General features: G+C 39.1%; 1 protein-coding gene across 1 annotated transcript; it reads left to right on the top strand.

Moving 5' to 3' along the window:
- Positions 1-14,225: 14,225 nt before the first annotated feature.
- Positions 14,226-17,855, top strand: IRS4 (insulin receptor substrate 4; the record flags this gene model as incomplete). Its single annotated transcript, XM_080911085.1, has 1 exon — positions 14,226-17,855. One exon carries the CDS (start codon positions 14,226-14,228, stop codon positions 17,853-17,855), a length of 3,630 nt encoding a protein of 1,209 aa, XP_080767211.1.
- Positions 17,856-25,968: the final 8,113 nt, after the last annotated feature.

Genomic DNA, 25,968 nt, shown 5'->3' with positions numbered 1-25,968 from the left:
AACTTAGCTCACCATTTTAAAGAATCATTTTCGCCTCAGCACAATTGATGCCCTCATGAAAATGGAAAAAGTCCTTAGTAATGTACAATGCATTGTGCTGGATACTATGTTTTATCCGCAATTTCCATTTTTATTGACAAAAACCCAACTTATTCTAGAGAAGCCAAAAGCTGTGGCTGAACTTTTAGTTTGAGGATAACAGGTCATAATAATTTGTGGTGTTTAAAGTTTGAAACTCTATCTTTAAGTATTATGTTTATTTATTGTGTTTTGAAAAAAGTCATTTAAATGGTTTAATACTCTATGCATGTCAAAATTGTTGGGGAAAAAGATTAAGGTGTCAAAGTTGCTTAACATTTTTCTTCTAGAATTTCACTTAGATTTTGTTAACTCATAAAATATTAACACAGCCATACATAGTGTCAAATTCAAATATAGGTTTTCAGAAATGACTAATCACAGTCTTCCTTAGAGGTCAAGAAGTTGTTTGACTTCACTACAGTTAGTGAAGCAGAGATGCAGCTTGATGATACATGTTCTAATCTACTCCTCTGCTTGTTTCCTTGTTTTTGTTATTCAAGTTAGTCACTAGTCAGTATAGAATCTTTCTTGTCAAAGTATTTGCACAATACATAGCATTTATTAACACTGCTGTATCCTACACACTCTTTTGAACATTTGAAGTATTTTCATATTTAACCACTGAGTGACCTCAAGGAATAGGTCCTATTCTACACATGAGAAGTTGAATGTTGGATGTGATATTATTAGTGCCTAAACTATAGTATTGGGGAGAAAAATTAGTAATATCAGAAGCCAGCTGCAAGCCCAAGAAATCTCCCCTCAGAGCCCATGGTACTAAATAGTACTTTGTCTTCTATGGCCTCTCATCTCTTTCTTTTTTTCCATCATTATTCTCATAACGTTCTCCTAGAGGATTTCCTTGTCCTTTCCCCTACAATCAATGCATACTTCAGTCTAGTCGATCATGCTAGGTGACCACTTCATTCATGTCATTACCTTTTCTTCAGGAACAAGTCATTACTCCAAATTGCTCATCAAATCCAGGGCCTTTTACTCAAGTTTCTCTGAAATCTGACCTCTACTGGTTATCTGATATGACTGTCGAGTGTTTATCAACAAGAATTCTTCGCCTTACTCAGGTGAATGGCTGGTCTTTATTTTATTACAAGCTCTTGGAGTGTTTGTCCCTCACATAGGATTTCATCTGCTATAAGCAATTAAAATAATAACTTTAAGCTGTCTCCAACAATAAACAAAATTTATTAACTTATTAAACTGAAAAATTCCAGATAATAGCTTTAGGCAAAGATAGAATCACTCTGAATCTCAAGTCTAGTCCCAGTGGTGTCCATGATAACCCCAAAGCCATGTAACATTGATCTAAGCTTGTTCGGCCACAAATGTGATTTGGTTAAAATGGTTATGAAGCTTTAACTCCTTATATGACACTACCTGTAAGAACATACAAATATATGCATTTTGAGAGAGTACTTTAATCTGACTGAATCTTTTATCTACTTCCAATTAATTACTGGGCCCTGAGAAGTAAGATGTAGTAATTGGCTTAGGCTTGGGTTACATGCCCACTCTTAAGTCAGTCACTAATGCTGGGAGGATAGAATATCCTGATTGACTTCAGACAATTGTGATGCACACCTGGACCTGGACCTGGAGCTGTCTCTGCTGTAAGCACATGGCGAAGGCTGATGGATATAATGATTTCAAAACTAAGAGTTGACTGCTGTTGTCATTTGAAAAAAATAAATAAACAAAACAAAACAATGTCGTCTCATTTTCATTTGGTAAGTCAATAGGAAACATGAGCTACAGATATCCCTCCTTTCTCTTCAACACTTCAGATTATTTTATAACCACGTGAAGTTTGCTTCCTGTCATTCATACCAGTTTCTGAATCCATATTGAAGATATGAGGGCAGTGTATGCTACACTTGTATTTATATGTTTTTTAATACTTTGTGTATTTGGAACAAGATTATACAGCATGAGTTGTGTCTTCCAACTTCTTTCTGTAGTCTCCCCCAACCCCAGCATTTGAAATATTTTGGAGCATCTAGCCAGTACTACAGGAGTACCTGTCTACATCCTGAACTAGGTAGGGTCACTTTGTCTATTTTGGCTATTGTCAAGAGGGACTCTGATTGTTATGTTCCCTTCAGTCGTTTGATTTGCCACATCAATCATGAGGATCACAAAGCAAATGGATTTGATTAGGCTTCAATTCACTCATTGTACACTTATACTTAGATGCAGCCTTGCTGGGAAATAATACTGTTGTATGGTCCAAATCATGTCCTATGTTTTTATGTATGTTTTTGAAGACATGTCCTTTTGTTTAGCTATATCTATTATTACCATTTCTCTGGAAAACATTACCTAGTAATTGGTTACATTTGACTTACTGGAAAGAGCTTTCCATTTCCCAGTGTTTTCTTATATTAAGTATTGTACCCTATTTGGTGTGCATCTACCTTAACCTTTTTCTACTTTGTTGTATTATATTTTTCATGACCAATAATCAAAGTCCTAGACAACAGCATTAGCTACACTGAGTGCACCTCATCTCATACAAAAAAAAAATATTGTGAATCTGATTTCCTGTAAGTAGAACACTCAACTTTTTCTCCAGATTCATGGGACTCTTTTTTTTCCGCTAAGAAAAATTAAGTGCATCCTAGAGAGTTGGGTTTTTTTTTTTTTTTTTTTTTTTTTTTTTTTTTTTTTTTTTGTCCTTTCTTCTTGAGATGAAAGGTTCAAATATTGGTTAGAACATGAAGTGGACAGTTGAATACCAGTGCTGTACAAAGAGAAGGAGTAGAGAGGCTATGGTTTGGAGTCAGGTGAACCCACAGAAAGTTCTGCTTGTGCCTCTTGACTGTATGACCTCAGTAAATTCAACATTTTGTGATTTTTTTCTTTCTATCTAATGGAGAAAATTGTATGTATAATAGGATGTGGGAAAATAATGGATGTGGACAGGACAGGGTAGCTTCAAGTACTCCTGTAAAATGTATTTTTAGAAATTAACCTTTTGTAATAAATGAATGAATGAATAAAATAGATAATTTTACTCCCTCCATTGTGTTCTTATTAATTGTGCAAAGTGCTTTGTGTTTTAGCTTTAGTTTCTCCATATTTATTTTCTTTCACATCTTGAAATTTTCCTGTCGTACTTGAGAGTCTTTCTTATGACCAGGTCTCCAAGTATTAAAAGCTTGATTTGGGTACACTGAAATGACATCTCCTAGACATATCAAAAGTTACAGCCACAAAGCCTCACCATTTAGACTAACATGGATGTCTAAATATGAGCTGAACAATTCGGACAACACCAATAGACATGTTAATAAGGAAGGGAGAAAGCTCATGAGGCCTCAACCCTCCACAAAGTCAGGTGTGGTGGAGCACACCTATAATCTCAGCACTCAGGAGGAAGGCAGAGACAGGTGTATCTCTTGTGACTTTGAGGCCAGCCTGGTCAACAAAGAATTCAGAACAGCCAGGGCTACACAGAGAAACCCTGTCTTGAAAAGACAAGCAAACAGATAAGAAAACAAGAATACTTACAGCCAATTCTCCCTCTCCACCCCCACCCCCCTCTCTCTGGATCAAATACCTCTTCCCTCCTCCACTTTCCCTTATCCCTCCCTGCAACTCACATTTTGTTTTAGTTTTATTAGTCTGCACCCCAGTCTATTTATTGTTACCTATATGTGCATAGGTGTGGGGCTATCTGCTGAAGCATGCATAACCTAGCCTATCTAGGGCTCTGTCTGAAAGAAACTGTCTGTCTACCCACTAGAAGTCATTCGTTAGCTTCTATAACCCCTCCTCATTCATAATAGAATTTTAGTTGCTTCATTTTGTTATGTTTGGAGGTAGGCTTTCCACAGTCTCTTACTCAACACATGTTGACCAGTACGTATCTCTGTATTAATTACCACCTACTGCAAAAAGAAGCTTCTTTGATGAATCTTGAGAGGAGCACTAATTCTTGTGTATGAAGATTAAGAGCCTGTGACTGAGTACTCAAAACCATAAAACAAATATAAATCATAGTTGTATAATCCTCATGAAACACTAGCAGTTAACCATAGCCAAAGGAAGACAGGCAGAAGTTAAGAGACACCCTGCAGACCAAAATATCTATATTATTTCAAAATGGCTTAAGTGATTACATTTTAACATTTTAGACATTCAATTCACACTAAGATTGTATATCATAAAATAATTTCCTTTAAAACTAATGCATAACTAAAGACATTTCTCAAATACAGGGCCATTGGGCCTTACTTTTATTTTTAGTACGAGCCCGCAGAGTGACTCTCTGATCAAATATTCAACCCAGATGTCTGAAACCTTCAAGATTGATTTGTAACTTGAATTTAAAAAAATATTTCTGGGGCTGGAGAGGTGCCTTAGTAGTTAAGAGCACTGGCTGCTCTTCTAGAGGACCCGGGTTCAACTCCCTGCAACCACATGGTGCTCACAGCTGTCCATAACTCCAGGGTCTAACCTACTCACACAGATATAAATAAATGCAGGGAACACACCAATATACATAAAAATAAATAAAAAGTAAAATTTTTAAAAAATTGTGTCATGATTTAATATTTACATTTTAAATAATTGTTATTTAATAATTATAAGTGTCTCATACACACATACACACATATGTAGATAGATAGATAGATAGATAGATAGATAGATAGATAGATCATAAGAATATATGTTCTTATGTGCATTTATCCTCAAGCACATTCTTCTGGGTATAAAAAGGGAGGAGACAAAGGAGTCACAAGCTAATAGAATAGGATACATATGCATTTGCAAGTCAAGCAAAAGTGTTAGGTGACTAAAGAACTGAGCCACATAAGGAACGTGGAAGAGGAACAAGGGATTGACTTTATCCTCAAAAGGCTTACAATCCTACTGATGAGAAAAAATTACCCTAAATCCACAACTATATTGTGCACTTGTATAAACAAAGAATACAAAATGATAGAAAAAGTTAAATCTCCCAGAATAAATATCCCCTTGTACACACATATATGTAAATACTATACAATCTGGATTTCTAATTTTGCGCAACTCACCTTTTGGAGTTTCCTTGGGTCCTTGAAGATTCCAGGGGACTGTTTAACTATGTGCCACAATTCTTCTTAAAATAATTTCTTGAAACAACTTCTTTTTTTCTTAAAACTTTATTTAAAGAAGAGAGATACATGTACAGATTTTTAAAAGAATTTTGGTAATTCTTTTAGAGGTTTAATGGCATGCATTGAAATCCCACTAGTTACTATAAGCATAAAGTACATGTAGAACAGAACATAACATGGAAACAGTCAGAGTTTTATTGGTGTGTATAGATCTTTGAATACCAAAAATTCCCACAAGACTATATTCTTAGCTCTTGGATTATTAATGATTTAAGGTCTAGGTGTACCACACTCTGAGAGGGTGCTATACGCTTTTTTTTTTTCCCTAAGAAGGACTGAGGCTTTCATTATTTGCCCTTTGTTATTCTTGAGCTTCATATGGCCTGTGATTGAAACAACTTCTCAATAAATCTTTTCTTTTTTAAATAAACAAGACTAGTTTTGTTTTTAACACATAAGTATTAATTTGTGTTCTAAAGGGCATTTTATATCAGAAGCAAAATTTATTCATTAAGCACTATACTTGAATATTTACATTATTCCTTCCATTTTGTTTCTTAGCCAAAAATTGGCTGATTTGGAGTCAATGTGAAATATTCAAGCTTCTTTCTTTGGATGGCATTTTTTTTCCCTAAAGTGCCTTTTGGCTGCATAGTGGATCATATGTATAGAAAAAGATGTGTAATTTAATTAACTACAGACAGAATATACATGTATCTATCAACATTTTAACAAATACAATCATGGCTATTTCTATGTATATCATCACAAATGAATTGGCCAGTGCACTAGGAAAAAGGGGAAATTTTTGTTATTCCAAGATAAAAATGAAAGTATTGTTCTTGTTTCTTTTTTTTCACTCAGTTGTCTCAAATTTCAAAAAGAACCTGAAATACGTAAATATAGATATTTCATTTTCTAACTCCTAAACTCAAATTACACTTTTTAGAGAACAGTTCATGATTTTCCCTGATGGCATATATAAAGGAAAGAAAGGAACATATCATCAGGGGAAAAATTAAATATTTTAAACATATGCTGTAATACATCTATAATCATGATTTATTGTCCTACATTGTTGCTCTTTTAATATACCTCACACAAATTTTTCAGAAGGAAAAATGGTTAACAAGCTTAAACAAAATGTGATCGCTAACAATGACTGTCAACTACAATGGACCTAAATTGCAAGAAGTGTAGTGAATAAATTGGTATTTCATCTTCTGCACAAAATTATACATCGTCTTCTGACTTCATCACCTTAGATAGCCTTTTGCATTTAGGTAAAATTCTTCCTTCAACTTTAGTCCCTTAATCTTTTGCACTATGATGGGGCTAAGAAATATATTGCCTGTGCTCATAGGAATGGGGCTTACAAAACTTTCGGGAAGATAAAGTGCCCACTTAGAGGGAACTGGAATGTCTTTAGAGTCCATAATCAATTCTTTAATATAAAAGACCAGACTCCACAGAGAAATTTAAGATGATTATATTTTTGGAGCAAATTGTAAGATTTATTTTTATTAGTTTGATTATCATTTTATTATTATTTTATGTGTCCATGTATGAATCATGACTACAGATATCCATGGAAGCTAGAGATTCATCTGAAGCTGTAGGTACAGGTAAGTCCCCTGACAGGGTGCTGGGAACTGAATTTGGGTCCTCTGGAAGAATAATTCCATCTTTCCAGACCCTCAGCAGTAGTTCTTAAGATGATTGGTAGAACACATTTTACTGTCAGAAACATTATAAATAATTGTTAATTGGATATATAGATTTGCAAAATGAATCTCATAAGTCCTAATATTTGGAAATTTTCTCTGCATAATTGCCATGTAGTAGGAGGAAGGCAGATAAAGATAAAATGATTATGAAGTAGGTTTAGAATGTATATATAAAAACATTTTTGAATGGGCTTGCTTAGCAAGAGCGTAGTTAATTAAAACACTCAGGAATATCTCAGTCGAACATTTGAAATGCATCACTTCCAAGAACACTTCAGTTCTTGAAGCTTCTTTGAGCTTCTACATACATCATTTTCACTTTCATTTATTAACTAAATAAGTATTTTTTGAGGATCTCAACTGTGTTCTTGGGCAGCTGTTAGCACTAGAAATGCAAAGGAGTATACATAGGGAATATATGGGAAGACAGGGAGTTAATACTTAAGTGTGAGGATGGGAAAGGAAAATAATGTTGAAGCTGAATAAGTGATTTTTCTTGATGGAGGCTTATGACCAGTATTAATTTTATATTTATCATTCGCAGTGCAAGGTTTGGGATTTCTCTTTGTTTCCCAGTGGATCTTTAGACAGGAAATAAAATAGAGGAGTACAAGTATTTTTGAGGTCTCTCACCAAAATTTCAATATAGGAAAGAAATACATGTGGGAAAAAATACTCACTTCTCCACCTAGATAAAAGTAGAAAACAGGGGTGATTCCTTTGTGGAGGAAGAGATGGGGAAGTAAAGTTTGAGTCATGGAGAGCCTGGAAAGTACTAAAAATGACTTGGCTATCTGAACCATCGGAGGCATTTATTCCCTTCCTCTCCTCTTCTCTCTTCTTTTCTTTCCTTTTCCTGGCTCTTTACTCCACACTTTCCATACTTACTCATTTCTTACCATCCTTAAAGCGATCATGTATTGGTGACTGCCAATCACTCTTTTATGTAGTAGAGATACATAGATATATTCGACCATGACATAGTTGTGGTCTTCAAAAAGTTGATGGCCCACACCAATGTTTCCATTTTAAGGATTAGTGTACAAATAGGTATGGTAATTCTAACCACCTGACAACCTGTAAAATATTAGTTAATCTACCAGAATTTATGCTGTCAAGTTTCGGGTTCAGGAGGCTTTCAAGTCCCCTATAGTGTCCGCAGTAATGGTGCTAATATTCACTCTTGCAGATGCTGGTTAATGGAGAGATGGGAGAGAACAAGAACAGTTGGGTACTGGGTCAATTAGGTGGGCAAGAGGAGTGCAGCATTTTGAGAGAATAGATACTTACTGAATGGCAGAAACATATTTCTGTCATTTAATAATGACTGCTATTAATAATGATTAGACTTTACCTATGGATATCAACTAAAACCTTAACGTTATCAATATCCAATGCTTAAGAAAATTAGGAGATGGTCATAGTTGGATTAAGTGAGATTATCTTGAGTATTAATTTGAGTCTTAAAAACATTGTGTCAGTTGAAAAGGAGGGGAAGGCATTAGAGACATGAAAAACAGCTCACATAAGGTGGAAATGCATAAATAGTATACAGTCTGTTACAAGGAAGCCAATCTACCCGGTGTATGGACAGTAAGACTATTACTTAATAGAATAAGGAGCAGAATAGTGGTGTCTGAATTTGAAGAGAATGGATTGTACGCAATGCGGACCAGAACATGGGCTGACTGGGGTGCTAATAGGAAAGGTACATACAAGGCTTTAAAACATTGGCTCTGATAAGATAGAGAAATGCAGACGAGACTTCCGCATATCCATAATAGAGAGTATTATGATTAAAATGTCATGTAGGAAAATAGTCTATATGAAGACTGAAGAAGGGGGGTAGCCAATTGAAGAGCAAATGGAAGGCTACATCCTAATAGATACTTACAGGATCCTGTGAGAAATCGCAATCCACATTAAACCTACTGCATATTCTCTTCATATCTGTCCCTTAACACTTAAAAGAAAATTCAGGTCTGTGATATTTGCTTAGTAAATTTGAACTCTCACACTGGGTTCGCAAACATAGTTTCAGCCACTTAGAAGGCTGAATAGGGGACCAACTCCTAGAAGTTTAATGGCATCGTGGACAAGGCAAGATGTTTATCAAAATAAAACTGAAATTTAGAATCAGTACATTTAATCATGAATCTTTAAAAAAAATACATTTGCCATGACAGGATTCTATTTGCTGAAGAAATAGAACGTTTGAAGACAAATGGGAAAGTATGAATTCATGCTTTGACTCCTGATAACGGCGAGGATCAGTGTTGTTCCTTTGTATCAAGATACACAAAGTATGTAGTGTGAAATCATTTAAATTTATGTGAAATCTATCTTATTCCATTGTTCTGGCATTTAATGCACTTAAACAATTTGCAAATAAAACTTTTTTTTTTTCTCGTTTGGAGGTAGAATGGAATGCTTAATTGTGAACAGAGTTAATTTTCAGTTGACTCCTAAGATAACAGGGCATCTTTAGGAGCCTAATTAAACCACAGATTTGCTCTAATTGCTTTAGCCACAGACTGCTGGGAAACAAAAGCAGAAAACAGGCCTGCGCTGTGTGTAGCAGGCAGGCGTTTTCACTGTTGTTTTCTTCAGCAGAGGTTTTGAGGGGAAAAAAAAAGCCCTGAGCGGTAGAGCCATCATCTGCAAACACAGGCAAGAGCCCTTATCTCTGCTTAGTGGAGAAAGCATGTTCATCACACATGGCTTTATTTATGTTCAAACATGGAGAAATTAATCATCATCACTAGCATCATTTTTGAGCATCAAGAGTCCTACCACATTTTGATCTACATAATTGGATATTAGCTCACAAAGATGAGAGTAAATAATTACAGGATAATTTGTACATTGGGCAAAAATAATAGCTCTATTATGCTGATAATTTCTTATGCTTTATTCTCTTGAATAATGTCTCTTGAAACTGTTCATATTTGATGTAACAGTTTAAATTTTCAGCTAAGTAAATTCACATTTTAATTAGCTACTTTTATTTTAGTACACCTTTGAATTTGAATACTGATAATCATGTGGCTAAGAGAAGAGGGAACTTTTACTATGGGAACTAGTCAGTCAAATGATCATCTTTTTATGGCAAGATACCTAGGAAATCATTTTAAAAGCAAATCCCATTAAATGTGTATTTTTTTACTCAAAGAATAAAGGTAGCACGATGGCTTATCCATGTCCTTGCTTTCTAGATGTAAAATGCTAGCTGCATCACTTGTGGGTTCTCCATATGCTAAACTAGTTAATGAAATATGAACTATTGTAGATGTTACTATTTCTTATCTATTACTTTTAGAAGATGTGTATCAAACTCAGTTTAGGTGCCAAATCTAAAGGTATTAATGACTTGACATGCAAAGCAACTTTGACAATGTTTTCTTTAACAAGACAAAGGAAAAAAAACACCTAAGATACAACAACATACAGGCAAAGGAGAAGAGAGCATTAGTGGAAGTTCAGGCTAAACAACTTTTGTCTGAAGCACTGAGATATCTGTGCCAAGCCTGTGCTTTATTTTGCCTATGGAAACCTGACCTAAACTAAACAACTATTCTATATCATTAAGTTGTCCAGGAAGATGGAAGTTAATATATGCCAGACAGCTGCAGCATCTGCTGCATTTCAGTAATGGTGGTCTTTCCCACAAGTTTCAGTGCTGGTACAACTCTAGAACATGCAAGCTTTGCTTGACCTATGGGAAGAAAATGATGCTCTTCTAGTCAAATATTCTCTCTGCTCACCAGGACCCGCGCTTTCAGAACCGCTTCTATTGTAAGAAAAATACAAAGGAAACCCTGCATGAAACATCTCACTATAGCTCTAATTCTACTTTGCTATAGTCAAATAATATACCTTGAGCACAAAGTGATCAGCACTGTTAACCTTTCACTGTGGTTGTTAAAAATTATTTCCACCCTTATTTTTTTAATACACTGGTTCCACCTACACCAGAGACTACTGTCAAATTGTTTCAGAATAAAATATAAAATCAATGTAGTGTAGATTCTCTCTACTAATTAATTGACATGAAAACTAATGCGGCATTTCCTTTCAAAAAGCATACAAGGTCAGCTACATGATCACTTAAAGAGATGGTTAGAAGGGATTCTGATAGCTAGCTCTCTGTTAGCCTGTACTACAAAACGCTAAATTGACTAAAATTGACAACTCTCTTTAGAATAGAAAGGAATCAAGTCCAATTTTTTAAAAAATCACCAGCTGAGGAACAAAGCTTGAAATAAATATGACAATTAAAAAAATTTTATTATATAAGTAAATCAATATGTACAATAAGAATCCAACAGATAAATCAAAGGATTTAAAAACATACCTCATAGAAGACATATATAGTGGGTACATATACAATAAACATTTTACTTTACTGACAAACAAAATTAAAATTACAACAGTGGAATAGCATTCTGTATATCAGTATTTTTAAAATGAAGAAGATATAATAACAACAAATAATGTGGTAGAAGAATAAAATAATAAAATACTAAAAAGAATGTATGAAATATTCCTATTTTACCCCAGCAATTCTAGTCTTCAGTCTATAAAGGTAATGATTTAAACATTTTAAGGTAGATTCAAATATTCATAGGAATACTATTTATAATACTTAAAATGATTGACTATAACACTCTACCTTAGAACAGAGAATATATTGTTTTATCACAATTGTATGGGTATCATAGAATTATTGGAAAGTATTACCATATATTGCTTATTGAAAAGAATAAGGTGCCAAAATTACATACAAGTCTATACTGCTCCGTGTAGAAACTGTTTATACGCAGGTGGTAGAAACACAAGAATTCTCGAATCTGTTCAGTATTTTCCAAATTTTCTTTAACAAGCACTTTAATGTATTTGATATATATTTAAATGTTGTGTTGCAGTATTTTCAAATGCATTGTCCTTTTTAAAAACAATTCTATCAAAAGCAAAACCGTGAATTTATAAAGTTGTAAAATATCATATTTTCAAATTAATATATTCATGATCGTTTTAAATTTAAGGGCATTTAATCTTGTACATATGTGAGCAAGCAGCTGAAACCTGTAGGTAGCAGTCCCAGTTCATTCACATTCATGCTGCTTTCAGCCCCTTATTCATCCAGCCTCCAGCCCATTTCCAAAAGCACAGTTGTTTCTAACACCTGTGAATACACTGGATTTATAAACGGCTGGAGGCAAAAGACATGTTAATGACTGTTCCTAATCTTTGGGGCCCAAATAAAACCACTTCCTCCACTCTGAACCCGAACATCACAAAGGTGCCATCTATTTTAATGTGTTTCTTCTGTTGCTAACAAAGAGAACTATTTTGTTTGTTTTTAGGGAGATGGAGTCTATTTTTTAATGATGCATCCCTGCCTGTTTTGCTGTTGGATTTATAAGTATTCCCCTTTGCAGTATCTACGATAGGAAAGGTAAACTGGCATTCCTTTTTCTGACAGAGACATGTTATGTGTTGCACCATCCCTCCTTTCAAATGCAGGCATTTCTCTGATACTTTAATAACATCTCAACCTGTCACAATTTGAGATGAGAGAGCCAGAGACAGAGGCAGAGACTGAGAGAGGAGAGGAGAGGAGAGGAGGGGAGGGGAGGGGAGGGGAGGGGAGGGGAGAGGAGGGGAGGAGAGGGGAAGGGAGGGGAGGAGAGGGGAGGGGAGGGGAGGAGAGGGGAGGGGAGAGGAGGGGAGGGGAGTGGAGAGGAGAAGACAGTTTTTAGAACATTGCACTTACTACACTCCAGCACTTTCTCCAAGAACGGAGGCAGTAGATTCATTATTTTTGTGATGTCATTTGTAAACTGAAATAAAGCAAAGACCTTCCTGAAGTAAAGGATGTAAAATAGATTCGAGGGCATGTATTCTTACAGTCCTTTGTTCTAGATAGAAGCTTTTCTTTTCGTAAAGTTTCCCAGTCTCTTTCAAGGAAAAAAAGAAAGTTAATATTTGTTAATTCCTTAAAGGTACAGTTCAAAGCACTGCCCTCGAGAAAAATATATCACAACAGCTCAGTATTGTTTTTCAGAAAGAATCAAGTCCGGCTTTTTCCAACATGGCTGTATACTTCGCAGGCCCCCAAATTTGTACTTTTATAGTCGTCATCAATCAAATAGAAACACCACATCTAGCAAACCTGTGTTTTCGTGGACTAGAAATACACTCTGTACAGACAGCGTTAATTTTGAAGGCATCGCCGTAATTCCCGAGTCTTTAGAGTCGCTGGCTTTTGTCAGGGGTGGAGAGGGCGAGGAGGCGTGTGCAGCCTGGTGTGCAGCAGGTCTGAAGACCCAGGTCTTTATCACGTTTCCAGAGATATCTGACATTTTCTGCTAAAAAGCACAGCTCAAAGTGAGAGGCAGGAGGAACTACAGCAACCTGTGATCAGAAGGGAAACTGAGCTGTAGAGAAAAGAAAGGACTCCTGGCAGAGGGGTCACCAGGCTCTGGGATTTGCAGGAATTTATCACCCCCATTAACAGCTATTTTCTGAGGGTTGTTTACCGCCTGATCCAGAGACAACCAGATTGAGAAGCCCCACTCTGGGACCCTTACCACGCCCCCTCATCCCCCAACTCCCCTCCACTAAACTAATGTATTCAGGGCCGCCCCCTTGCTGGACCCTCCCATTGGCTCGTATCCTAACCAATCAGAGCCTTGCAGCGGTTTCACCTGGGTTGCCCCCCTCCCTAAATAAACAAACAAACCATCCGCTGCTCTGCCAGTCCGGTCCCCTCCCAACACCTCTACCCCCTCCAGCCAAATGGGTATGGGCTGCAGTGACCCATCTTGCCCCAGTGGCTGGCAGCTCCGTCCTCCACCTCTCATGTCTGTCTACTTTCCACCCCATCCTTCTGGTACTCGGGACTAAGCTTGGTGTGGCTAGAGAGCCCCGCCTCCTCCCGTCGGTTCTGCCCTGAACGGAAGGCCCTTAGATTCACCCAAAGGGTCTCTGCCGATTTGAAGATGGCCCTGTTTCCCTGGCTCCCGGTTCCCATCCCACGCACACCTCTACTGGTGGCCGCTTGCGCCCCTCCACAGCTTGAGTTGCTGCCTCTGGTGCGAGCTGCCGCGTGAGGCTACGGTCACGTGTTGTTTTGCCCACTGCTGGGAGTCCAGTGAAGTGGGCGGGGACGCGGGCTCAGGCGGGAGGGGTCTGGGGCGGGCAGACAGGGGGAGACTGCCTCTTCTCCCCCCGAAGCCCTCCCTTCTTGAGCCCCCCCTCCCCTCCGCTCACCTTAAAACCACCGTGCATCACCATGGCGAGTTGCTCCTTCGCTGGCGACCAAGCACTAAGGAGACTAAGAGCCGCCGCCGCAGCAGCATCTGCAGCTCTAGCAGCAGTGGCGACCACCCCACTCCTTTCCTCAGGAACCCCAACCGCACTCATTGGGACCGGGTCGTCCTGTCCGGGAGCCATGTGGCTCTCCACAGCCACTGGCTCCCGGTCAGACTCCGAGTCCGAAGAGGAGGACCTCCCCGTCGGGGATGAAGTCTGCAAACGCGGCTACCTGCGGAAGCAGAAGCATGGGCACAGGCGTTACTTCGTGCTCAAACTCGAGACCGAAGACGCTCCGGCTCGGCTCGAATACTACCAAAATGCCAGGAAGTTCCGGCACAGTGTCCGCGCCAGGGCGGCTGCGGCAGCGGCGGCCGCCTCCGGAGCTGCGGTCCCCGCGCTCATCCCACCGCGGCGCGTGATCATCCTGTACCAGTGCTTCTCCGTGAGCCAGCGCGCCGATGCCAGGTACCGACACCTCATTGCCCTTTTTACCCAGGACGAGTACTTCGCGATGGTGGCCGAGAACCAGTCGGAACAAGAAAGCTGGTACTCGCTCCTCAGCCGCCTCATCCTCGAGAGCAAGCGCCGCCGCTGCGGCACGCTAGGCGCGCTGCTGGACGGGGAGCCGTCCGCCCTGGCGGTGGCAGCGGCGGCGGAGCCACCCTTCTACAAAGATGTGTGGCAGGTAGTAGTGAAACCCAGGGGGCTGGGGCACAGAAAAGAGCTGAGCGGCGTGTTCCGGCTGTGTCTTACCGACGAAGAGGTGGTATTTGTAAGGCTCAATACCGAAGTGGCCAGTGTGGTGGTCCAGCTGCTGAGCATTCGTCGCTGTGGGCACTCAGAGCAGTACTTCTTCTTGGAAGTCGGCAGGTCCACAGTCATCGGTCCAGGGGAGCTGTGGATGCAGGTGGATGACTCTGTGGTGGCCCAGAATATGCACGAGATGTTTTTGGAGAAGATGAGAGCCTTGTGCGCAGACGAATACAGAGCCCGATGCCGCAGTTACAGCATCAGTGTCGGCGCCCACCTGTTAACCCTGCTGTCCACTAGGAGGCACCTGGGCTTGCTCCCGCTGGAGCCCGGCGGCTGGCTCAGAAGATCCCGCTTTGAGCAGTTTTGCCACATCAGGACTCTCCGTGACAGAGAAGAGATGCTATTCACCAGGCGCTTCATCGCACCCAGGGAGCCTCCGCCTCCCTTCAGGCGAGGAACGGGGTACCTACCCAGAGCCCGCAGGTCCCGGAGAGCTGCGTCAGTACCACCCAGCTTTTTCAGACGCTCAGCGCCTAGCCAGGGAAGTATCCCACAGCCTGAAGACGCTCCCAACGCCAGAGCTTTTGAAGCTTCGGGGTCCAGATCTGGCAACACTGAAGAAAAAGACAAGGAAGGTGAGAGAAGAAACAGAGGTGATTTCATGCCTATCAACAACTGGGGCTCAGGAAATGGCCGGGGCTCTGGAGGTGGACAGGGCTCAAGTGGCCAAGGCTCCAGTAGCTCAGGTGGGAGACAAGGATCCGGAGGTGGCCAGGGCTCAGGAGGCCAGAGTTCAAGAGGCCAGGGTGCTGGAGGAAACCAGCGTTCAGGAAATGGCCAGGGCACAGCAGGTGGCCATGGCTCAGGTGGAGGTGGCCATGGCTCAAGTGGTGGCCAGGGACCCGGAGATGGTCATGGTTCAGGTGGTGGCAAGAACTCAGGGGGGAGCAAAGGCTCAGGAAGTGGGAAAAATTCGGACGATGCTGACCGTGGAAAATCTCTGAAGAAAAGATCCTACTTTGGTAAATTCACTCAAAGCAAGCAGCAGCAAACCCTGCCTCCACCCCCGCCGCCACCGCCAGCAGCTGGAGCAACTGGTGGCAAAGGGAAGTCTGGGGGAAGATTCCGACTTTATTTTTGTGCAGACAGGGGCACAAAAGAACGCAAAGAAGCCAAAGAGGCGAGAGATATGGAGACCCCAGTAGGTGCAACCCGGGGGTCTTACAGAGCCAGAGCTTTCGATGAAGATGAGGATGACCCATATGTGCCAATGAGGCCAGGGGTGGCTGCTCCTCTTGCATGTTCCAGTGATTATATGCCAATGGCTCCTCAAACTTCCTCCGCGTCAACAAAGCGCCACTCTAGGTCACCCTTTGAAGACTCCAGAGGGTACATGATGATGTTTCCCAGAGTGAGCCCACCACCACCTGCTCCAAGTGCTCCAAAAGCACCGGATACTAGTAAAGAGGACGACTCAAAGGACAATGACAGTGACAGTGACTACATGTTTATGGCTCCTGGAGCAGGTGCGATTCCTAAACATCCCCCCAATCCTCAAGGAGGCGCTTCCTCCAAAAGTTGGAGCTCTTACTTCTCGCTGCCAAGTCCTTTTCAGACTTCACCTTTGGGGCAGAGTGACCATAGTGAGTATGTCCCAATGTTACCTGGGAAATTCCTGGGGAGCGGTCTAGACAAAGAAGCCTCCTTTAGCCAGGGCACCAAAGATGCAGCTTCAAAGCTGATAACTGAGAAGTCATTCTCAAAGCCTGAAGGTAAGGGGTCATCTGTGAAGCCTTCGGATGATGTGCCCCCAGTGAACGAGGCTAAGGAACCTAACCGACTTTATTTTATTGCAAAAGGAAATAAAATAAAGCCCAAACCACTCAACCCCACACAGGAGCAGAGAGAAGCTGACAGCTCCCATGACTACATCAACATTGACTTTATTAAGAGAGAGCGCCTTGTGCCAGCTCCCTCTGCTCAAGGACTGCCAGACTTGTGGGGCACAATCACTGACCCCAGACCCACAGCTTTTTCTAGCTACCCGAATGCTGAATTCGCAGTGCCCTTTCCAAATCCAGCAATCCGCCTCTCAGATCTTTTAAGAGTTCTACCAGGTGCTATAGGTAGCATTGTGGACGGGGGTGACTACATTGAAGTCTTTTTCAACCCAGCTATGAGTCCAGCTGTGCCTTTTGCTGACAGTGCCATTTGCTATGATGCTCAAACGGGTCAAATCTACGTAGTCGACCCATTTTCTGAGTGTTGCATGGACGTTTCTCTATCTCCTGGTCGATGCTCTCAACCACCACCTGTAGCTAGGCTGCTGCAGGAGGAAGTGCAAGAGAGAAGACGCCCACAAAGCCGCTCCCAAAGTTTATTTGCCAACACTAGAGCCGCTGTCTCAGCTTTCCCGACTGACAGCTTGGACAGAGACTTTCCCACCCCTTCTGCTGTGATTACTGCTCCAGCTGGGGTGCCCCTCTTGGCAGTGAGCCGGGCTTTAGCAGTAGTCTCTGCGCTCGCAGCGGCCCCCAGCATTGGCGCTGTCTTTGTTGGCTTCCCAGCCGCGGCTGGAGACTCCGCCTCCGCTCGCTGGTTCCAACCTGTTGCTAGTGCACTTGGAGCTGAGGCTTTAAGAGAGGTCCAGGGCATTGCTGCAGGCTGGAATCCTGGAACCCTTAACGGAGCTGCCAGAGGTGAGGACCTGGTGGCTGGCGCAGCCGCTCCCCCACCGCCACCACACCAGCTTCGGGTGCTGAGACCTCGAGAAAGAGCAGATTCTGAGGACGAGGACGATGGTGATGACATCTACGTGAGAATGGACTTTGCCAGACGTGACTACAAGAAGTGACCACTCTCCAAAACGAGGTTGGTGAATTTATAATTAAACTTCTGAAGTTAATGGAAATTGATTAATAAGTGAGTTGGTGTGCTGTTGGCCATAAGTGACCTGGTAGTTCATTTCCTAGTGTTATTAGAGAAAGTAGAATTCAGTTTTAATTTTTCACATGATACCTATTCGGCCTTTGCGTGAACGATAGCTTTTATGTAACCCATAAATTTATCTGACAGCCAGTTGTTAAGCATTGGATTAACTTTTTAGGAGCTGTTAAGACTAAAAGTCCCACAGCATGAGGATGCCTTCAAACTTATTTCTCCTTTCTAAAATTCTTCAGATACCGAGTTCTATACACAGAACCAAAAGCCACTTTTCTAGGAGTGCTTAAGAGCACTGTTTGAATAAGAACGCGGAGTGTAGCAGTTAACCAGTGGTCTGTAGACATATTTACTTTCTGAAAGGCAGTCTTTGTGTGGCTAGTTTGCTGTGCTTTGCCTGCAAGGTTAACGCTTGGTTGCCAGCTGAATGGGGAGAGGATACCCCAGATGATTAAAAGATACCCTTGGCTCTGGAAAGTGTTTCTGTGCTGATCCGCTTTGGTTTTTCCACAGGATTGAGAGAAACCATGTGTGTTGCTTTTCTGTTATTGGTCGGTAAAGGCAAGTTGCTTATGCTGTGCGTCATTTTCTTCTTTTAGCTCCCCTCCCCCACCTCTCTGAAGAGGGTGTCGTGGCATCTTGATTATGGATATGAATATTGTTCCAAAGGCTTAAAAAAGCCTATGAAAACGTTTAATTGGTTTGTCTTCTGGAAAATCTAGAGGAGCAAGATAAAAAGGCTGGAGGAAGAAAATGGAACCCCCCCCCCCAGCCTTCACCCAGGGCAGCTAACAGTGGAGCAGTGGGAGACTTTCAAGGCCTAATTTTCAGAAGGAGGGGAAGGGCTTGTAAGAACAAAGCTTAGAGAACCTGTGAACAAAATTGCCCGACTTTGTCTTGAAAGCGTCTCAAGTAATGTTTGCAGATGATACTCTCTTAGTCAGCCCTGCCTTCTTTCCCTCTTTAAAAGAGCTGCTGTGTCCCCTGTGAAGGGATGGTCCCCAGCAGTTCTCATTCCAGTGGCCAGTTTGGTGAAGAGTTTTGCTTTGCTTGCTCTCTGGAATGCTTTTGTGATTGGATCTTTGCCCACTGTGCTTGATCAGGCAGAACAAGCTGGGATTGATCACAACAGTTCACTTTACAATCTCCCCATTTAGCGCAGGTGTAGCCCCCTACCTCCTCTTTCTCTCCTTGCTATAGAAAACTTGCCATACAAAAATTCACATTTGCAGCACAGACGCACCAAAAGAATGATCATTAAAACAATAAAAGGATGATTTGGCTTGCCAAAGGACTTAATTCAAAGTCCTTTTAATTGTGAGCTCCACCCAGACCCAGACCCACACATGGGAGGTTGGGGGGACACAGAGCATTATTATCATAGGTATATATATTTAAAAGTCATAATTATATTTCCAAGAATATAATCAGATCTTATGCGGAAGCCTAACTTCTCAAGGCACTGTGTACAACTCTGATGTCAAATTCCACTTCAAAAGAGTAGCTGCTTGTGATCCTATGATTTTTTTTTGAAATGATGCCTACAGTTTCCAATATACTGATCTTTGTATACACACACATACACACTAATAAAAATAGTGAAATAATACTGTTCTTCAAATAAACTGACTTCTGAGGATTATTGAGATCCAATGGCCATTATATTTACATAAATTACTGATCAGTGGTCTTATAGCTAAATTGGAGATTTAATATGCTCTGTATTGTTTATTGAGGAAATTCCTAACTTTATCGTGGGACTACACCATTGGGGTTATATCTTATAAACAGGCAGGAGCTTACATTGAGATAAGTGAATGACTATGGAAGCATTTAAGAGCATGAAATCACTTTATTAATAAAACGTTACTTTTTTGTCAGTGGTTTGATTCAGAAGTGAGATTTCAAGCATTTAAACTAATAATTTAGTTTTTCTGAAAACTAGCTAATTTCTTGGTGTTAAGGAGATATTTGCCATGTAGTTTACTACAATATATCATATGGAAAGGTATAGGAGGAGGTATGGTATTATAAAAACATACTGCAGAAAATGACTTTATTTAGCATTTTAATGTGTATTGATAAAGAGTTGTCTGCAAAGTGTTCAAAACAGGCCAAATGAATCTTGTTATGTTTTTCTCTAAAGCTATAGATGAACCTCCAGCTATTTCTGTTCTGTCTTTATTTTTTTCTTATCTGGCATTTCAAACCTGAATACATCATATTAAGAAACCGTGCTGTAGACAAGCCACAAAGGCATGATATTAGAAGTCACCCAGTTCAATAAACTAATTTCTATCTATGGAATGTGTTTAGAACTAGCACAGATTAGTATTATGTGTGTATTATTATGTAGTTAGGATTTGTATCTTGGTTGTGACTGTTAGCTACGTTTAGAAACCCAAACCTAAATTAAAAATTCCTTGTCACTTTTTGTGTCTTTACTTTCATTAAAAGCATCCCACATGATTATTCACAGTTGGGATCTTTATATTGAAATTTGTTTATGATGTAAGTGAGATTATAATTCATTAAGACCATGAAATATAAAAATAATGAATATTGCTTTATTTATCTATAGTCAAGTTTCCTATAAGTATTTTGTAGTTGTTTGTTTAAACCAATTAGAAAGAAACACTCAGAATATAACTGGAGTATGTATTTTTTGATGAATGAAATATTTTTAATGCAATTTTCTTGATGATCAAAGCTTCAGGTTTGAACACATTAGCATTTAGAACAGTGTCATTTCCCATATGATTTCATCTATTCCTAAACGGTTGTGTGCCTTTTTACTTCTTTTAATGATTTACCTGATATAAAATTGATAGCTTGAAGTGATTTGGGATGTAAATTTCCTTGGTGTTTTTATTTAAGACATAGTATGAAATGGTCAGCTATAAATGACATGAAACAATTGGCCAGTCAAATTAGTTATATTATGGTAATATTAAATGGCCAAAAACTAGTAATTAGCCTTTGACAATTTAGTTCCTATTATCACGACATAGGAAGCCCAAGCATTTTGCCAATGTCCTGTTGCCAAGTCCTGTTGCTCTAAATTATGGGTGCTGAAGCCAAATCATTTTTATGTATTAGACTTATTTATTGTAAATAACTAGAATATAATCTCCAGATAGCAGACAATTTCCAGCTATAATTGAAAGGTCACTTATTTTATGCAGCATTCATCATCCATCTCCACCAAATCTGGATAGTTCTTTGGAGTAATGAGGTGTTTGACCTAAACAATTAAGGAGGACCTCACCCAGTTATAGTTAGCTAAAGTTGTTGGCAATCATTATTCATTTGCATTTGTTCTATTTTAATACTGATGCTTCCAGGATAAAAATGTCAGCTACGAGCAAAGCATCTCTTTGAAAACAGGACCAGGACTTTAATTAAGCACACCAGACTATTACACATTCATAAATACTCAACCAGGGTCTTTAGCTTTCTTTTCCTGTTTCTAATCTCCAAACATGAACCAAAATTCTTCCAAGTCATTGGCAGGTGTTTCTCGTGGGGTACAAACTGGGGTTTAAAAAAATCAAGAACAACAACAACAACAATAAAACCGTCATGCTGGAACAGACGTGGCTGGCCATTGTAGAAAAAGTAAGGATTACTGTGTGTAATTTTAAATGGATTGTTGTTAAATTGTCACCGTGTTGATAGAGGGAATGCTTTTCAGTTACAGATTGATTGCCTTATATTTTTCAAAGTACATTCACATTCATTATTTTATGGCTGGTAAGTACTGGAAATGATGCTGGAGTTAAGGATTTTTCTGTGTGCATGAAGGTAAGTGTCAGAGCTGAGAATTTAACTCAGACCTCTGTTTTCTAGTCTAATATTCCATCCAACACACCACACTGACCTTTAAGCAAGTATTAATTTGTCATATTTATATTATTGATAGTTATTATCTATGAAAGCTTTGGGAGCAAAAGCATAAGTACACATTAATATGGTGGTAGCAAATTTTGTTGTAACTCACTCAGAACATTTTAACAGGGCTTGGTAATCTTCCTTACATTGAACTGTTTGCTCTGGCCTGTTTCAAATAAAAAATTCTGGCCTCAGCTGGAACTTAATGTTTTAAATTTGACCTAGATAAGAGTTAGCTGTTCTTACTGCCCAAATACAAATTTTGTGTGTGTGTCAGTGTGTGTGTGTTATGAGTATTTAGATCAAACAGAGCCATGGAAAAAGAAAGAATGTGAATTGAAGGTGCAGTCTGTAAATTTCAACTAACACTCATTTTCTTAACCGAATTTAGATTTCTATGGCTTTGCTAATAGTGGCATTTGTCAGCTATTTCGAGGCTTTTAATTTAATTTATTATTTCAGTATAAATCTCATATTTTAATCTAAACTATCACAGTGAGGATAACAGGATAAAATAAGACAGAGAGGGGAAAGGATGCTGTAGATGTGTATGCTGGTGTGTGTGTGTGTGTGTGTGTGTGTGTGTGTGTGTGTGTGTGTGCATATGGAACTGCTTTGAGCCATAAGAAGTCTTGAGAATCAGATCCTCTCTATGGGACATTAAATAATTCATGTTTAAAATTAAATTCATTTTCTTTAGCACTATTTTAAAGGCTTTAAGACTATGTACAAATATCCGAGACCTTTTATTGGTAGTTTGGGGCAATACATTTTATAAAATGCTAAATAAAAACTGTAGTATGTGGTGTTAGAGGGGCTGTCAAACTCTTAGACCATGAGGATCATTTACTAAATAAATAATGGAAATTTGAACAATGAATTTTTAAAACAGTGAAGTGAATACATTACAATCTACTTGTTTTTCCTGAGGGGGACACAACTATTGAAATTTACACTTTAAATCTATTGATAACATTGCCAATATTTTATCCCTGCTTTACGGGCATGAGATGTGTTCTCTAGGTACTACTGTACATTCATTATTAGTCATACAGATATGGAATCCTAGGGTCGACATTTAAGATTTGGGAAAAATTTAGGAGCTTTTAATGTTAACAAATTTAATGGTTTTGATTTGTATTGATTTAAAGAGTTTTTTTTTCTTTTTCAGACTGGTGAATTAATTCCTTTTAGAATAGAAAATAGTTGCATAAGTATTCATTTATAGAAATAAGAATGTGATCAATGTTTTTCTGTGCACTCTAATATATTTTCTTTATTAGAACTACCAGTCTAGATGTCTCCTGCACCAGCTTGCTTGCACTCAGCTAAAAGCAACAGAGGTCCTTGTAGGGGTTCCTGTTGTACACTTCTGAGGATGTGTTGTCTGGTCCATTATCATTTGTTGGTACAGAGGTAGCCAGGCTGATATTTCCATGCTTATATGGACTACAATATGTGTGGTCCTCTTCAGGCATTAAAGATTTGCTGAATATCCCATTCCCCATAAATTAAGATCTCAATAGTTCTATTATTTGCCTCAATTTGACTACTGAATTTCTACTTGAAGACTTGAAATGTAGAAAGAATGTCAATCATGGCAGTATCTCCACAGTGATCTTAAAAATCACTCACATGTGTATTCACCATGCCCTTGAATGAGTGAGTAGGGAATGTGATTTTAACCTTTTGACAATAGGAGACCTTATTATTTCTATCATCCATCATGACTAGAATACCTATTTCCCTGGAGTTCCAAATTGAAACTTACAGTGCATCTCACAGAAATGATTGGTTAAAACAGTTCCTCTGTTGGTTCAAGAAATGAAGAAGTTAAACAGAATCCTATGTAGATCATTTTTCATAACAGTGTTTCTATGAGGTAATTTATTCTGAGTTTCAACTAACAATGAACCTGGGACTATATGTCTTTTGTAAATTGAAGCCTGAACATATTAAAATTCTACTAAGTTGCATTCTTCATGCCAGCTGTAACTAGGCAGCAGAGTGAAAGAACCAAAGTGTGTGTTGGGATGTAATGGAAAAACCAACTTAGGATGGAAAATGAAGTGGCGGATCCCTAAACAGTCCTATTTTCAAATAATCGTGGACTGGAATGAACCAGTTTATGTGGCCAGAGACCAATCATGAAGGACAGCTGTCAGACAGCTAGGCTTCCGTTTAAAGACATGGAGCTTTACAAGTGACATCTGTTTTCATTCCAGATTCTTTTGACAGATTCTCTTGGGAAATCACTGCCACTGTGGGGAAAAGCATATTTTATCATTGGATCTAAGAAAGAGATACTATGAGTGGCACTGTAAAGATGAACAGTATTTTCTGCTAATTTTTACACTGTAGAGAAAATACTTCCTATTTATCAACTCATACAGGATCATCACCCTGTAGAATCAGCAACCACAGAATGGTGTGGGAACCGTTCTTATTGAAGAGATGAAACCTGCATATAACCCAGTGACTGCTAAGCTAAGTAGCATGCTTGAATTTACACACACACACACACACACACACACACACACACACAGACACACACACACTCACTCACTCACACACACATATCCATTATAGTAGCCAATTTCATTTCATTCACTTTGATTCTTTGATCAGTGGATTTCTTTGATTGCCTCTGATTACATGATCACTAGTAGCTTGTAAGGATAACATACTGTCTAGTGAATAGTGTTTTCAATATGATTTTAAGATGGAGGAAAATTAGAGCTGAAGATGACCAAGACAATAAGTTTGAAGGGGGAGATGGAAAGAGAGTAAGAGGACAATACTACATACTGTTGGAATTACACCTTTCTCTGGTCTACTATTTCAGACTACAAATCCTAATAGAGATGTTTATAATTCTTATGAAGAGGTTGGGAATACCTTGGAGGAACTGCCTTCTTGGCTCAACCTACAAATTCCCAGGGATACTAAAGTCATGTGTTCTTCATTAGTATATTAAAGATTAATGTTCAGGTTTAGCATTATACAAATTGAAGCAGTGAAATTGTTTTAATTAGTTCTTGAGAAGAAAATGCTACCTGCCAGACATTGGAAGAATCAGAGAGGAAGTCTTTGGACCTCATAATGGCCATCAAAGTTTTCTCTTATAAAGTAAAAAAGAAAAACAACAATAACAACTAAAAAAACACTTTAAGGGTATAGTACTTACTAAAAGAATGGAATTAACTTAATATTAAAAAGAGCTGTCAGTATCAAATGGAAAAATAGATCCAAACCAGATAACTCCCCAAAGCATCACTGTTCATTTTTCTGTTGGTGAGATGTTATCAAAAATAAATAGGAACTGAACACATCAGGTGTGACTGTCAGCCCTTTAATATTACTTTTGTAGAGTTTTTATCCAGATTGAGGTTTAATCCTTAATTGCTTTCTTCCACTATGCAGCAAGCTTGTGAATTGCTTCTTTTGCTGTTCTTTGGAATGTGTTCACAAATGTAAACTCATTTTAATATAAGCCCAAGAAAAACAGAATTATGAAGGCAAATCGGTGGCTCTGGTTCCCACTATGGATTGTAAAAGCAAGTTAAATTCTTTGGTGATTACCCTTGTTTGGAAAGCATTATTCCCATCTACTAACCTAGATGAACAAACCTGACAAACATATTTGTAAACTTGAAACTACATGACTATTTGCTAGGTCTTAGTAGGTTCATTCTTCATTCAGTGTTCATGCAAGTGTTATAGGAAGGCATGGGAATATGAATAACATTTTTGGAAGAGCTGCTGTTATTTTTTGAAAGCAAAGAAAAATGACTCCAATAGCAATAAATAGTTCTAATTCCAAGCATTGTCTCTTGGGTAGCTTGGCAGCTTAATTTATACATTTATGCGAAGTTTCATGAAATGAAGTACATAGTATATAATACTCAGAAATCCCCATTTGAAAAAATTTTATTGTAATATACATACATATATATGTATATATGTGAATGTATAAAAATAAGCTAAATTTATGAGATACTTTTGTAACATCACATTTCTGTTAAAACAAGTAGATAATATTTAAATAAAATTCCACAATACCTACCTAGCCCAATTTAGCTACAAGTAAATGAGTTGCTAATATGCACACTCACTACCCACTATTCCTAACAGAA

Source organism: Micromys minutus (genome assembly GCF_963924665.1).
Source record: "Micromys minutus genome assembly, chromosome: X".
In the NCBI taxonomy this organism is placed as follows: Eukaryota; Metazoa; Chordata; class Mammalia; order Rodentia; family Muridae; genus Micromys; species Micromys minutus.
This window is presented reverse-complemented; position numbering and strand designations above follow the sequence as displayed.